This window comes from Rhinatrema bivittatum, chromosome 2 (genome assembly GCF_901001135.1).
Source record: "Rhinatrema bivittatum chromosome 2, aRhiBiv1.1, whole genome shotgun sequence".
NCBI classification, from domain to species: Eukaryota; Metazoa; Chordata; class Amphibia; order Gymnophiona; family Rhinatrematidae; genus Rhinatrema; species Rhinatrema bivittatum.
In genome coordinates this window covers 81,338,238-81,352,936 of record NC_042616.1, presented here as the reverse complement: position 1 = coordinate 81,352,936, position 14,699 = coordinate 81,338,238, and the positions used below count along the sequence as shown (strand labels likewise).

The 14,699-nt window shown below is 47.4% G+C and overlaps 1 protein-coding gene across 1 annotated transcript in view; it reads right to left on the bottom strand.

Annotated features, from left to right (window-relative positions):
* Positions 1-14,699, bottom strand: part of DLEC1 (DLEC1 cilia and flagella associated protein) — a 778,557-nt gene that overhangs the window by 235,769 nt on the left and 528,089 nt on the right. The window contains exon 27 of the mRNA XM_029587026.1: positions 9,222-9,404. Coding sequence (XP_029442886.1) covers positions 9,222-9,404 — 183 coding nt within the window. The remainder of the gene's footprint in view (positions 1-9,221; positions 9,405-14,699) is intronic.

Here is a 14,699-nt window from a genome sequence, read left to right as displayed (position 1 = left end):
GTTTGGCTTCCTCTGGAGACCAAGATCCTTGTGTCTGTTGATTGTCCACGTGGGCTCCCCACCCGAGGTTGGAAGCGTCGGTGGTGAGAATGAGTTGAGGATCTGGCACTTGAAAAGGCAGTCCCTGGAGGAGATTGGTCTGATCTTTCCACCAGGTGAGAGACAGACGGAGTGAGTTGGTGATGTGGACAATGGTTGACAGCTTGAATCCATTGTGACCTCAGAATCCAATGCATGAGTCTCATGGCCAGGCGGGCCATTGGTGTAACATGGACGGAGGACGCCATGTGTCCTAGCAGGACGAGGAATTGGCGAGCTGTTGCTGTATGTTGAGACTGCAACTGGTGAGCGAAGGCCACGAGTGTTAGCGCTCGCTGTCGAGGTAGAAAGGCTTTTGCCTGTAAAGTGTCTAAGTCTGCCCCAATGAACGACAAGTTTTGAGATGGGATTAAATAGGATTTTCCGTAATTGACAAGAAATCCTAGAGAAATTAGAGTGTGTAGGGTGAAATCGAGGGATGACCGAGCGGCTTGCTGAGTTGGAGCCCTGATTAACCAGTCGTCCAGATAGGGGTAGACGTGCACACCTTCTTTTCTGAGGAAAGCTGCTACAACTACGAGGCATTTGGTGAAGACTCGTGGTGCAGACGCTAGGCCGAAGGGAAGCACTCGATATTGATAGTGCTTTGAGCCTACTAAAAACCTGAGGTATTTGCGATGAGTTGGAGTGATTGCAATGTGTGTGTATGCGTCCTGGAGGTCCAGAGAGCAGAGCCAGTCTCCTCTTTGTAGAAGAGGTAGAAGCGAGCCCAAGGTTACCATCTTGAACTTTTCCTGCTATAGGTACTTGTTGAGAGCACGTAGGTCCAGAATTGGATGAAGCCCCCCGGATTTTTTGGGGACCTGAGCAATGATTGCTAGCACCCAGTGGTCGGTTGTGATTGATCGCCACATGTTGTGAAAGTGGCACAATCGACCTCCCACTGGTATGCTTGGCAGAGGAATCAGGCTGCTGCTCTCCAAGTGAAAGTAAAAAACCTGAAGCAGGCCCCGGCTAGGGAGCTGCTTGTGGCTTTTGCTTTCGGGCCTGGCGAGGCTGAGGCTTTTGATAAGGCCTCGTAGTTCGGGACCTTGCTGGTGGAGGATAGTACTTTCTTGGACGGAAGAATGACTTCTTAGAGTCCTTCCTGAAGGGCTGTCTTGAGGGGAAGTCGGAAGATATCGATGAGAGCTGTTTAAGGGTCTCATGATGGTCCTTTAATTCAGCCACCATTTGCTGGATCTGCTCACTGAACAGATTGTCTCCTACACATGGTAGGTCAGATAGCCTATCTTGTACTTCTGGGCGAAGGTCAGAAGATTTGAGCCAGGCCCATCGTCTTGCCGAAATGGCAGCTGCAGATACTCTAGTAGAGATGTCGAAGGTATCGTAAGCTGTTCTTATCTCATGCTTTCCTGCCTCAAACCCCTTGATGACAAGGATTTGAAGCTGGTCTTGGAATTGTTCAGGCAGGATTTCAGAGAAGTCCTGTATCTGTTTGAAGACGACCCTTTTGTATTGGGTCATATACAGCTGGTAAGCAGCAATTCTGGAGATGAGCATGGCCCCTTGGAACACTCGTCGACCAATATTGTCTAGGAACTTGTGTTCCTTAACAGGAGGGGTAGATGAGTGAGGCTTCGTCCATTTTGATTTCTTTTGAGCCGATTCTACCACAACTGAGTGGTGGTCGAGCTGAGATTTTTGAAAGCCGGGGGCTGACTGCACTCAACAGGTAGTGTCAGCTTTTCTATGGACTGGGGCAATGGTTCCAGGGTTTTCCCAGTTCTTTTTGAGGAGGTCAAGAAGAACTTGATGAATGGGAATAGAAGTGATCACTTTAGGGGCATCCAGGAACTGGAGCAACTCCATCATCTGGTGCCTATCATCCTGCTCCGTCTGAAGCTGAAAAGGGACCAAGTCAGACATTTCCTTCACAAAATTAATGAAAGAAAGGTCCTCTGGAGGAGAACGCTTTCTACTTTCAGTAGGAGAGGGAGGTGAAGGTAAGTCATCGGTGTCTGAAGAAGTATCATCACCCCAGGTGTCATAAGGATCAGCAAACTGACCTGTAGGACGAGAAGGGGGTTGGATACCCGAAGGCCCCGGCCGAGGCTCAAAGAAAATCGAAGAAATCGCCGGGGGCACCATGGACGGCCTGGAGGGCATCGGTGCCGGTATCGAAGGCATCGATGGCGCCGATGTATGTATCGCCCCCGATGAATGAATCGGTGGCGAGGGACGAATTGGCATCGATGGCTGAGGCAAAACTCCCGAAGGAGGAATGCGGAACGGTGTTTCTCCTCCCGATGAAGCTGTCAACGGGGAGCGCACCGGAGCCATCGGAGACTCGGGAACCACCGGTGGAAGGGCGGTTTATGAGCGCCTCCATCCGGGATAGCAGCGGAGCCAGCGCTGCTGGAATCAGATCGATGACCAGTTCCACAATCGGTTCCGGTGTCGGTGCCGAAAGGACATGGAGTCGTTGCATCGCCTTGTCGATGGCCTCCTGGACCAGCCGGTCCAATTCTTCCCGGAGACCTGGAGCAAGCAGCCCCAGCTCCGTGACAGAAGAGGGAGGTGGAGGCACAGTTGGAGGGACCATCTTTTCATGCCCCGGTCGCAGGAATGGTCGGTGCCGTTCCTGGACGGGGTTTCTTCAATGGTGGCTCGGACGGTGGCGAGGTCGATGATTTTGCTCCCTCGACGGTCCGAGTCTTACGATGCCAATGGTGATGTTTGTCCCTACGATCCCCTCGATCCTGAGAGGGAGTAACGGGCGCCGATGGCCGTGAAGACGTCGATGGCGGACGGTCAGCAGACGGTGGTCGATGCTGTCGCGACGTCGACGGTGCCGATTCCGATGACGTCAATGTGATGGACGGCGTCGGGGTGTGAGCATGGAAGAGGAGTCCCATCTTCTCCATCCTTGCCTTGCGACCTTTGGGTGTCATGAGGGCACATTTGGTGCAAGTCAGGACATCATGCTCCCGGCCTAAACACATTACACAGACGCCATGAGGGTCTGTGATAGACATGGTGCGAGTACAGTCCAGGCACCAGCGGAACCCCGACGCCATGGCCATAGAAAAAAATTGAGACGCAGGACGGACGACGGCCAGTAGGCCGCAAGGGCCAAACTCGACGGTAATCGACGGAAAACTGTCAAAAAACTTACCGGAGTACCCCCGCTAGAGAGAAGTTAGAGGAGGGACCCCTGTGAGGCAATTTAACGTTAGTTAATTCCGTGAGGAAAATTCCTGTCAGGAATCTCCAGAGAGCTCCTAAACCGCGAGGCTACTGCAGCGCGGAAAAAAGAAGACTGAAGGGGGACCCCTGCTGGCTGCAGGGTTGGTGCCATGCTGGGCATGCCCAGTAGGGGCAGGTCAAAGTTCTGGAAACTTTGACAGAAGTTTTTCGTGATTGGGCTCCATCCTGTTGATGTCACCCATATGTGAGGACTAACATCCTGTTTGTCCTGTGAGAAAGGGATGAATTAGGGGAAAATGAGAGTAAGGGGACAGGGGAGAAAAGAGGGGAATATGGAGGAGGAAAAAGAGGTATAAGAACCAGGAATAGCTGGAGATGGAGAAAGAGGACTCTAGATTGGGGGAAAGAATCCAGGGTGATAAAACAGAAGAAATGGGATGAGGAATGGAGCAGGGAATGAAAGAGAAATTGGAGTAAGGACGGTGAAAGCAGAGCAGATAGGATGAATAGGAAAGAAGCAGGAGAAGGGGAGAGAAAAAGAAGGAAGAGAGAGTATTAAAGTATCTGCTGCTGAAGGAGATAAAGAAAGGAGAGAGAGAACTAAAACAGAAAAGATAAATGGAGGAGGACAGCAGAGAGACAGAAAATAAACAAATAGAGATAAAGGACAGAGAATGTGAAAAAATGGCTGAGCCAGAAAATAAAACCAAAGACACCAAATGTTGGAAACTATTTTATTATCTGATAGAGAACATAAATTAAGAAGAAAGTAGTTTGGGGGGGGAGGAAAGAGGGGTAGAGGAAGAGAAAGTCTGTACAGCCCGCTTAACACCCACCCTCACTAATCTCAGGGTGAGCAGAATTCAGAAGGTCCCAATTATGGCAATCCATCCATGGTTTGTGAGATGGAGAGCAGCAGAATCTCCTCTTTTCCTGGCCTTCCCAGGAAAAAAGAATCCCTGAAAATCCTCTAACCCAGGCCAAGTACCAGGGATCTCACAGAAAAACTAAAAAAAAAAAAAAAAGGGTCCAAAAATTCCTTCAACAACCCTTGGGACTGGACAGACTGTTTACTAGCAAGGAAACTGCCCCTTCCTATTATGTACAAGTTCCAGAGCGTGAGACCTAGTACCCCAAGTTAGGAAGAAAATCAACTCAGGAAAACGGTTCCTTCTCCTACTAACTAAAAATGCCACATCTAGCCATGATGCATGCTCCTTTTTTTACCAGCAGGTGCATATGTGTGGGGGAGGGGGCGGAGCCATTTCAGCAACCTCTATGGAGATTCTGTTCTGAGAATGGTGTTCCCTCCCTATACTGCAAATCTCCTACTCATAGTTCAAAAAGGGTTTAGAAACTAGGGCCATACAGTGGTGATCCCAAAGGGTTGCTATGCTATGGGGTAGATTTTCAAAGGGGTACACGCGTAAGATATGAGCGTACCCCCCGAACACCTGCCCCAAGTTCCCCCTGCACGTGCAAGCCCCGGGACGCACGTAAGTCCCGGGGTGTGTCGCGGCGACGCGTTATCCTTGGGCGGGGTCGCGAGTGTGGTTCCGGCCCGGGGGCGTTTCGGGGACATGGCCAAGGCCTCCGAAACTGCTCCTGGGCCGGGGAATCGCGCAGTCGGGGCAGGCGTAACTTGTCAAAGGTGGGGGGGGGGGGGGGGGGGAAGGGAAGGGGGGGGAAAGGGCGGGGGGGTTGAAGGAAAGTTCCCTCCGAGCCCGCTCCGAATTCGGAGGGAACGGAAGCAGGTTGCGCGGCTCGGCACGCGCGAACAAAAGTACGCGCGGGCGTTCTTTTTTTAAAATCTACCCCTATGTTTGTATGATCTGATTGGGTGAATGTTTTAGGATATTATCAATCAAATTTTGAGATTTCATCATGTGACCCTGGATAAGCAGTTTTATTTTCCTCAGCATTCTCCCCTTGTCTAGAATGCCATTTGGAGACCATCAGGTTCATTTAAATATTTGCGTAGTTCTGGACAGCATTTGGAACTTCATTTGCACATGAGGATCAACAGTATGGGAAAATGAAGGAGAACTCAGAGACTGAGTTAGGTTGAGGGAGGCAAAAAAGCCCAGAGCTTTTCATTTTCAAAATTACAAACTATTTTTCAGAGAAATAGGACTTGCAGGGAAAGCACATGCAGGTATTTTTTCTTAGGCAATTTTCAAAGGGAACTTCTTTCCTTTTGAGAATTGGTGCAAAGTCAGTGGGAGAAAATTACCTGCAGATTTTGTACCTGCCCATAGAGTTATGAAAATTGCTTCCTTAGATGCCGATTTTCAAATCCTACAGGTCTACAGGCTGATTTTCAAAGGGAAACTCTTCACGGAAGAGCCATAGATACAATTGTACCTGCAGAGTTTGCAGATACAAACTCCTCACTGGGAAGTACATGTGGGGAGTTAAAAATAAACTCCCCAAACATACTTTGCTAGGATAGACCCTGCCTACCCCCAGTATCATCCCTTCACCCTGCAGGGAAAAGTACATGTGCTATTTCTCCCTACAGAAGGGATGAAGTAGGCAATTTCTCCCTTAAGCATTTTTTCAATATTTTTGCATTTTCACACTAAGGGCCGGATTTTAAAAAGGTTATGCGCGCTGGGCCTATTTTCAAAAGGCCTGGAGACATGCGTAAAGCCCCGGGATGCGTGTAAGTCCCGGGGCTTTTCTAAAGAGGCGGTCCGGGGACGGGAAGGTTCATGGGCATGGCCAGAAGCCTCCGACACAGCGGCCATTTGCCGCTGTGGTGGAGGATTGCGTGTCGGCAGGCAGGGTTAGAGTAGGGCTAGGTGGGGAAGGTTAAGGGAAGGGGTGGGAATCTTAGGTTAGGGGAAATGGAAGTTCCCTCACAGGCCGCTCCGAAATCGGAGCGGCCTGGGAAGGAATGGGGGAAGGCAGCGCGGCTCGGCGTGCACAAGGTGCACAATTGTGCGCCCCCTTGCGTGTGCCGACCCCCAATTTTATAACATGTGCGTGCCTGCGCGCGCACATGTTATAAAATCAGGCGTACATGTGTGCACGCCGGGTAGCACGCGTACATGTGCACCTGCGTGCACCTTTTAAAATCTACCCCTAAATGATTATCATATCATATGCACAGTTAGATTAATAAGTCCAGTGTGCTAGGTTTTAACCATTTTTTAAAATATTAAATGTGCATTTTCTGTTGATGCTTATAGCTTCTTATATTTTCTGCTGGGTAAATGTAACTTCCTGTGAGGAAGTGTCATGAACTAATAGCACGTTGAAATTGGCATACTATCTGGTAACTATGGTGGGTAGAAGTAATTTGCTTAGCTTCCCCACCCCTCTGTGCAAGTAGCCTTCCATGCACTATTTGCTCCTGACCCCTGGCCCTCTCCCAAGGCTGGCTATCCGTTCCATACCTCTGAATAGTAAATTATCTTAATCCAGGGCTGACCCTTCCCCCAGAAACGCACCTCCAATCTAGGTCTCAAAATGCCTTGATGAGGCCTTCTCCATTTCTTCCCTCCTCCTGCTTTGCTCTCTCATTTAAAATGGCACAACTTCACATTTCATGTTGTCACAAATAAGGGTCAAAATTTGAGGTGTGCCAGCAGCAGGGAGGTAACGTGCTTTTCTCTTACCAGCCCAATACATGGGGAAGGGGAATCAGAATGTGGGGGTGCCTTCTTGATGTAGGGGAAAGGACATTTTTTTCTGTTTCACGTCCATATGTTAATGTGGAGGATCTTCAATTTCCCAAAGTAGCAATGTAGCTGTACTCATGGTACTCATTACCAAAGGAAAATCAGAGGCATGCATTTAATTAGCTTACTGCATACTACACTGGTGTCTGTTTACTGCATGTGTTGAAATAGGCAGGTTACCTGCAGGTTATATGCAGAACAAAGGAATTCTCGGGTCAGCTGGCGCCATTTTGAATACTAGTGCTAGCTGGGGCTCGCTCCTCCCCTCAACACCTGTTTGTTCTCACAGGAAGGGGTAGGATTTGTTGGGGACTAGGGTGAGGACCAGGAAGTCTTGGAAGGTGTAGTACCACTCAGGATTATGGGCTCCTATTATTATTGAGGGTGGAGGGGGAGGTTTCAGAGCTAGGAGTACCTTTATTTCTTACAGGCAGGGTATGGCTGATTTGCTTTACTGGGACTGGGTAATGCATGTATGTTACCAGCCGGCATAATGAATTAACATGGTATTTACTAAGACGGTAACTTTAATACCAGCACGCAGACGCACGTGTGCATGTTTTCGGCTAGCACACATAAATGTGACGATTTTATAACACGAGCGTATATGCACATATACGCGTGCATGTTATAAAATCAGCAAAACGCATGTACATGTACACAATGTGTGCGCAAATGGCGACTTAAGTGCATAAGTGGGGGAAATTTTAGTAGAATGTGTGTTGACACAATTACCTGTTTCCCCAGTTCATTCCCAGTTGGCCATAGTAAAGAATAGGCCTTCATAAACCCTCTAGCTAACTTGCCTCCCTTATTTACCCTATTAGCCTTGATTCTTAAATTCCCGCTGACTAGCCTTTTTTTTTTTTAGTTACTTGACTTACACGCCATCCACAGCAGAAGTAAACTTACGTGGTAGGGGACCCCGGCGCACGCTAGTGCTCGTAAATTCTTATGCATTGATTTCATGTCACAGACAGGGCACGCCCATGCCCCGCCGAGATCCCACCCCTTTTTGGGAAAAAAATGTTTGTGCGTGTACCGGGAGACATGTGTGTTCTTGTGCGATTTTTAAAATCCATGCGCTGGGCAGAGTCACCCGCATATCTCCCAACTTTGGCATGCATAGAGCTTTCAAAATATACCTGTAAGGGCTTAATGCTGTTTAATAAAACTGCATTAATGGCAGTAAATTAATGCACAATTTTTAATAGGCTTTAGTAAATAGAAGTCTCACATTTTTTAGATTTAGTTTACAATACAATTCTTTTTTTGTTCAGGTCAATGAAAACAATATTTACATTTTTTTAAATGAAAGAGCAAGCAACTGACAACACTATATTTTTCTGAGTTATTAGAAATTTACATCATAAATTCTGGTAAGGATTGAATTTCCAGGCAATGTAGTAGACACTAGCAATAAATAATAATTCAACAACATACTAGATAAGCACTTGGGGGAATTAAATGTGACTGCTTGAAATAGCAAGAGATAGGTAAAATGGCCCCTCAGTGTTCTTCATTCACCAAATTTCTAATTCCCTATATACTTGTATGTGCATGGTGTTCACATAGGGGCAGATTTTATAAATCTGCGCACACACGTACTTTTGTTCGCGCACCAGGCGTGAACAAGAATACGTGGGATTCAATAGATACATCCAGGGTCGGCGCACGCAAGGCTGCCCAAAATCGGCAGCCTGCGCACGCAGAGCCGCGCAGCCTGCCTCCATTCGCCCTCCCCTCACCTTCCCCTCCCTTCCCCTACCTAACCCACGCCCCCGGCCCTATCTAAACCTCCCCCCTACCTCTATCCCGAAAGTTACGCCTGCTCGAAGCAGGCGTAACTTTACGCACGCCGGGCCGGCTGCCGCGCTCCATGTTCCGGTCTGGGGGCTGGTCCAGGGGCCGCTGTCACGCCCCCAGAATGACCCCGGGCCGGAACCACGCCCCCGGACATGCCCCCGAAACGCCACGTCACTCCCGACACGCCCCCGAAACGCAGCGTCATTCCCGGCATGCCCCCGACACGCCCCTCCATGCAAGCCCCGGGACTTGCGCGCGCCGCCGAGCTTATGCAAAATAGGCTCGGCGTGCGCAGGGGGGGTTTGGGGTAGGTTTTCGGGGGGTAACGCGTACCCCTTTGAAAATCTACCCCATAATATTTTCAGTTGGCTGACTCTCATGCCAGTGAGATTCTGCACTATTCATGACCAAGATCTCCTATTATATTTCAAATACATGATCTAATTCAGGCCACTAAGAATAAAACTGAGAAAAACTTACAGGCTGGTTTCTTGTTTGTTTGAGGGAGGTGGGTGCCCACTGAAAAAGAGAGCCTTCAGTGTAAACGGAGCAGCTATGGCTGTGTGGTTGGTGAGCAGCAGATAACGCTTTTCTGTGCTGTGTAGCATAACCTCAGACCCAAAATTCAACACAGCATCAGGAATTGATGACATCTGTTCTGAACTACAGAAAAAGTTTTTTAATTAGTTAAAGGAAAACAAACAAAATGAATATTTAGAGCTGTAATCTTTACAAGTGTAGCAAGCTACTATAAATAAAGTTCCTGCCCACATAAGCTTATCATGTGCTGGAGCTTTACAATGGGGACCAAGTTGCGTCTGATCTGAGTGATGTGTTTTGGATCTGCCAAAAAGGTTTCTCAACCCTGCAGGGCCTGCAAGCCACTGCAGCCAAGGTGAAGGAATATAAAAATATATCAAATCCTTCTGTGCGCTCTCTTATGAATGACAAATGTTCTGCAAGAACTAGCATCCAGCCCTCACAGTGTTAACAAGTTAGGAAAAGGGCTATACTGTTTAGCCTGCCCAGAGAACAGCACTACATAGCCAGCAGAGGAGGAAGCCAAAGGAATGATGGGAGACCATTTAAGGAAGAAAAGGCACAATTTGGCTAGCTCTGTGTGTGTGTGTGTGGGACAAGGGCATCCAGGTAGTTGAAGCCAGGAGCCAGGAAGAGAGGAGTGTATCTGGTAGCTCTGCAATCAGTTCTTCTACTGAAGAGCTAATTATCAAGAGGGAAAGACAGAAGTCTGTGCTCTGAGGAAATAGAGAGAAAGATAGCTGTTCTTGCTTCATAGCTAAGCTACATGTAAAATCCCAATAAGGGACAGAGAAGCCAAGAGCTGAGATACTTCCTTTCCAGAGATATCCAGGCCCAGAAGCACATGGCTAGATCACCCTCCTAAGAGATTGAATTAAGTAATCTACACTTTGCACAGAGAGCATCTTAGCAGAAGAGGGAGAAGGTTTATTTCCTTGCCTTTTGTCTCAAATTAAATATCTCATCTTAACTGCTTCAGCCTTTCAGCCGAAGTCAAGCATAAACCCTTGCCACAGCCACACAAGATAGAGTAGGGAAAGAGATATTGATGGACTATGGACTTTCTGTAAGAGACTGAACCCAGGTCCGCTTTCTGTTTAATACGAGAAAGATCTTCTACACTCTGCAGTGCTCATTTATTTAGTTTGTCAGCTTGCCAGCTCCACCATCAAGAGGGACTCCATTTTCTTGATTGTTTTTTTTTCCCACACAATTTTGTGTTTGAGACAGGGTGCACTCTTTACAAACTAGTGACACTGAAGTGGATCTGTTTCTCCCCTCCTTTTTTGAGTACTCAGGGATAAAGACAATTTTTGAAAGCTGCTTTACCCCACTACTTTACTTTTCCCATTTAATATTCTGGTTGGATTTACTGTCTATGTACATAATACTAGTTAAAATTACTGTTTATTCTGTTGTGATGATTTTATCTGGTCTGTGTTGCTACAAGTGAGAGGTTGTTTGGGAAGAGCACAGAACTGTGGTATCGAGGTAACCAGGACCCTGTTTCATCAAAAAATATAAAATTATAATAAATAACCTCAATTTATGCAATATCACTGATAACCATCCAGACTCTAATTTATTTATTATAAATTCTGACAAGGAATGGGAATAAAGTGTTGCACCAGGAGGTGGACCCTTGGCCTAGAGCAGGATTGGTAGGCTCCATGGTCGGACCCATTACCACCAGGAGGCGGAGTACAGGAGGAGACAGAGGCTAGTTGGAGCTTTGCCACTAGCAACCCGGGGTTCCCTCGGGTTGAGCCCTTGGGTACCCAGGCCACCTGGTCTTAGGTGGGCCTCGCAGGATCTCCTTGATAGAAAGATCAGAGATGTGACCACCACGATCAAGGGTGCGCAGTCAATATGCAGGCCAGAAGTCTGGGGTGCCTGAGAAGGCCAGAACAGAGTCTCTGAATGTATGGCAATGTTGCGACCGTCGGTCTTCGATGGATTCGCCCTGCCTACCTCTCACTACTTGCGGCTCCCTCCCACTCACCTCGGACTACTGGCTGCCGCAGCATCCGTTTGCCGTCCTTTCCGGCGTCCCCGAACCAGCTTTGGCACTACTTCCCGCCATGCACCTCCAAGGTACCTTAGGGCACGCGCGCACGCTGCCCTCATCTTTATTTCCACATTGGCGCGAACCTCAGGAGCGTCCCCTTTATATGACGTCACGCTACCCGGATATTTAAGCCTACAGTGTTTGCTAGCTCATCGAGTTAGCAACGGAAACCCTACGGATGGGATTCGCTCTCTGTACCGAAGCTGCTATGCCACTCCAGCGCTATAAGAACATAATAACATAAGAAAATGCCATACTGGGTCAGACCAAGGGTCCATCAAGCCCAGCATCCTGTTTCCAACAGTGGCCAATAGAGGCCATAAGAACCTGGCAAGTACCCAAAAACTAAGTCTATTCCATGTTACCATTGCTAATGGCAGTGGCTATTCCCTAAGTGAACTTAATAGCAGGTAATGGACTTCTCTTCCAAGAACTTATCCAATCCTTTTTTAAACAGAGCTATACTAACTGCACTAACCACATCCTCTGGCAACAAATTCCAGAGTTTAATTGTGCGTTGAGTAAAAAAGAACTTTCTCCGATTAGTTTTAAATGTGCCCCATGCTAACTTCATAGAGTGCCCCCTAGTCTTTCTATTATCCGAAACAGTAAATAACCGATTCACATCTACCCGTCCTAGACCTCTCATAATTTTAAACATCTCTATCATATCCCCCCTTAGCCATCTCTTCTCCAAGCTGAAAAGTCCTAACCACTTTAGTCTTTCCTCATAGGGGAGTTGTTCCTTTCCCCTTATCATTTTGGTAGCCCTTCTCTGTACCTTCTCCATCGCAATTATATCTTTTTTGAGATGCGGCGACCAGAATTGTACACAGTATTCAAGGTGCGGTCTCACCATGGAGTGATACAGAGGCATTATGACATTTTCCGTTTTATTCACCATTCCCTTTCTAATAATTCCCAACATTCTGTTTGCTTTTTTGACTGCCACAGCACACTGAACCGATGATTTCAATGTGTTATCCACTATGACACCTAGATCTCTTTATTGGGTTGTAGCACCTAATAAGGAACCCAACATTGTGTAATTATAGCATGGGTTATTTTTCCCTATATGCATCACCTTGCACTTATCCACATTAAATTTCATCTGCCATTTGGATGCCCAATTTTCCAGTCTCACAAGGTCTTCCTGCAATTTATCACAATCTGCTTGTGATTTAACTACTCTGAACAATTTTGTTTCATCTGCACATTTGATTATCTCACTCGTCGTATTTCTTTCCAGATCATTTACAAATATATTGAAAAGTAAGGGTCCCAGTACAGATCCCTGAGGCACTCCACTGCCCACTCCCTTCCACTGAGAAAATTGTCCATTTAATCCTACTCTCTGTTTCCTGTCTTTTAGCCAGTTTGCAATCCACGAAAGGACATCACCACCTATCCCATGACTTTTTACTCCCTTCTCCAAACTGGTCTGCAATAGCCATCATGAGAGACTGGATCTGGTTTCCTCCTGGAGCAGCAACGGCACTTGAAACTCCTCCGACACAGGATTCCAACAGGACAGGAGAACTTTCTGTAAAGGATGCATGTGCCCAAAAGCACATGGCACCAGATGCAGCATAGAAGCCATGGATCCTAGGACTTGTAAATAATGCCAGACCTTGGGGACCGACTTGCAACTGCAACTTGAGTATCCTTTCTGGGGTAAGAAACACCCTGCCCATCCGGGTGTTGAATCACGCACCCAGATAATCCAAGGATTGGTACAGGATCAGCTGACTCTTTGCCCAGTTTATTGCCCAGTTTAGGGACTCCAGGCACTCCATCACTTGCCGAATGGAGGTGAAACACTCCACCTCCGAGTTCACCTGAATGAGCCAATCGTTGAGATACAGATGGACCAGTATCCCCTCTCTTCTGAGGGCCGCTGCCACTACTACCATCACCTTCAAGAACGTCCTCGGACCCATAGCCAGTCCAAACAGAAGAGCTTGAAACTGAAAATGCTCCCCTAGCACAGTGAAGTGCAGAAATCTCTGCTGGTCCACTCTGATGGGAATGTGCAGATATGCTTCCATCAAATCGAGAGAGGACAGGAACTTCCCCTTGCAAACCACTGCAATCACTGTCTACAACGTCTCCATCCAAAAACGTGGGACTTGTAATGAGGCATTGACCCTTTGCAGATCCAGAATAGGCTGAAATGAGCCCTCGTTCTTGGGAACCACGAAGTACATGGAATACCTTCTCGACTGTGCACCTCGTGCAGCACTGGAAGAATGGCTTCCAATCGCTGAAGCCGCAGCAGAGTATCCCGCATCACCACCCGCTTGATGGGCGAAGCACAATGAAAGCATCCTTGAGGGGTCGAGAAAATTCTAATGCATAGCTGTCTCATATTACTTCCAGCACCCACTGATCTGTAATGATTCTGGTCCACTACTTGCAAAAATGGAATAACCTTCTTCCAACAGCCATGAGGGAGGAGTGTACCAGCCTGCCTTCATGGGGTGGGCTTAGCACCTCTGGACCCCTGGCCAGAACCCTCTCTGGTCAGTCTATGGGTCCCCCGAAAGGACTGCTGCTGTCCTGAACCTTGCTTCTGTGAACATAAGAACATGCCATACTGGGTCAGACCAAGGGTCCATCAAACCCAGCATCCTGTTTCCAACAGTGGCCAATCCAAGCCATAGGAATCTGGCAAGTACCCAAAAACTAAGTCTATTCCATGTTACCGTTGCTAGTAATAGCAGTGGGTATTTTCAAAGTCAACATAATTAATAGCAGGTAATGGACTTCTCCTCCAAGAACTTATCCAATCCTTTTTTAAACACAGCTATACTAACTGCACTAACCACATCCTCTGGCAACAAATTCCAGAGTTTAATTGTACAATGAGTAAAAAAGAACTTTCTCCGATAAGTTTTAACTGTGCCACATGCTAACTTCATGGAGTGCCCCCTAGTCTTTTTATTATCTGAAAGAGTAAATAACTGATTCACATCTACCCGTTCTAGACCTCTCATGATTTTAAACACCTCTATCATATCCCCCCTCAGCCATCTCTTCTCCAAGCTGAAAAGTCCTAACCTCTTTAGTCTTTCTCATAGGGGAGCTGTTCCATTCCCCTTATCATTTTGGTAGCCCTTCTCTGTACCTTCTCCATCGCAATTATATCTTTTTTGAGATGCGGCGACCAGAATTGTACACAGTATTCAAGGTACGGTCTCACCATGGAGTGATACAGAGGCATTATGACATTTTCCGTTTTATTCGCCATTCCCTTTCTAATAATTCCCAACATTCTGTTTGCTTTTTTGACTGCCGCAGCACACTGAACCGACGATTTCAATGTGTTATCCACTATGACACCTAGATCT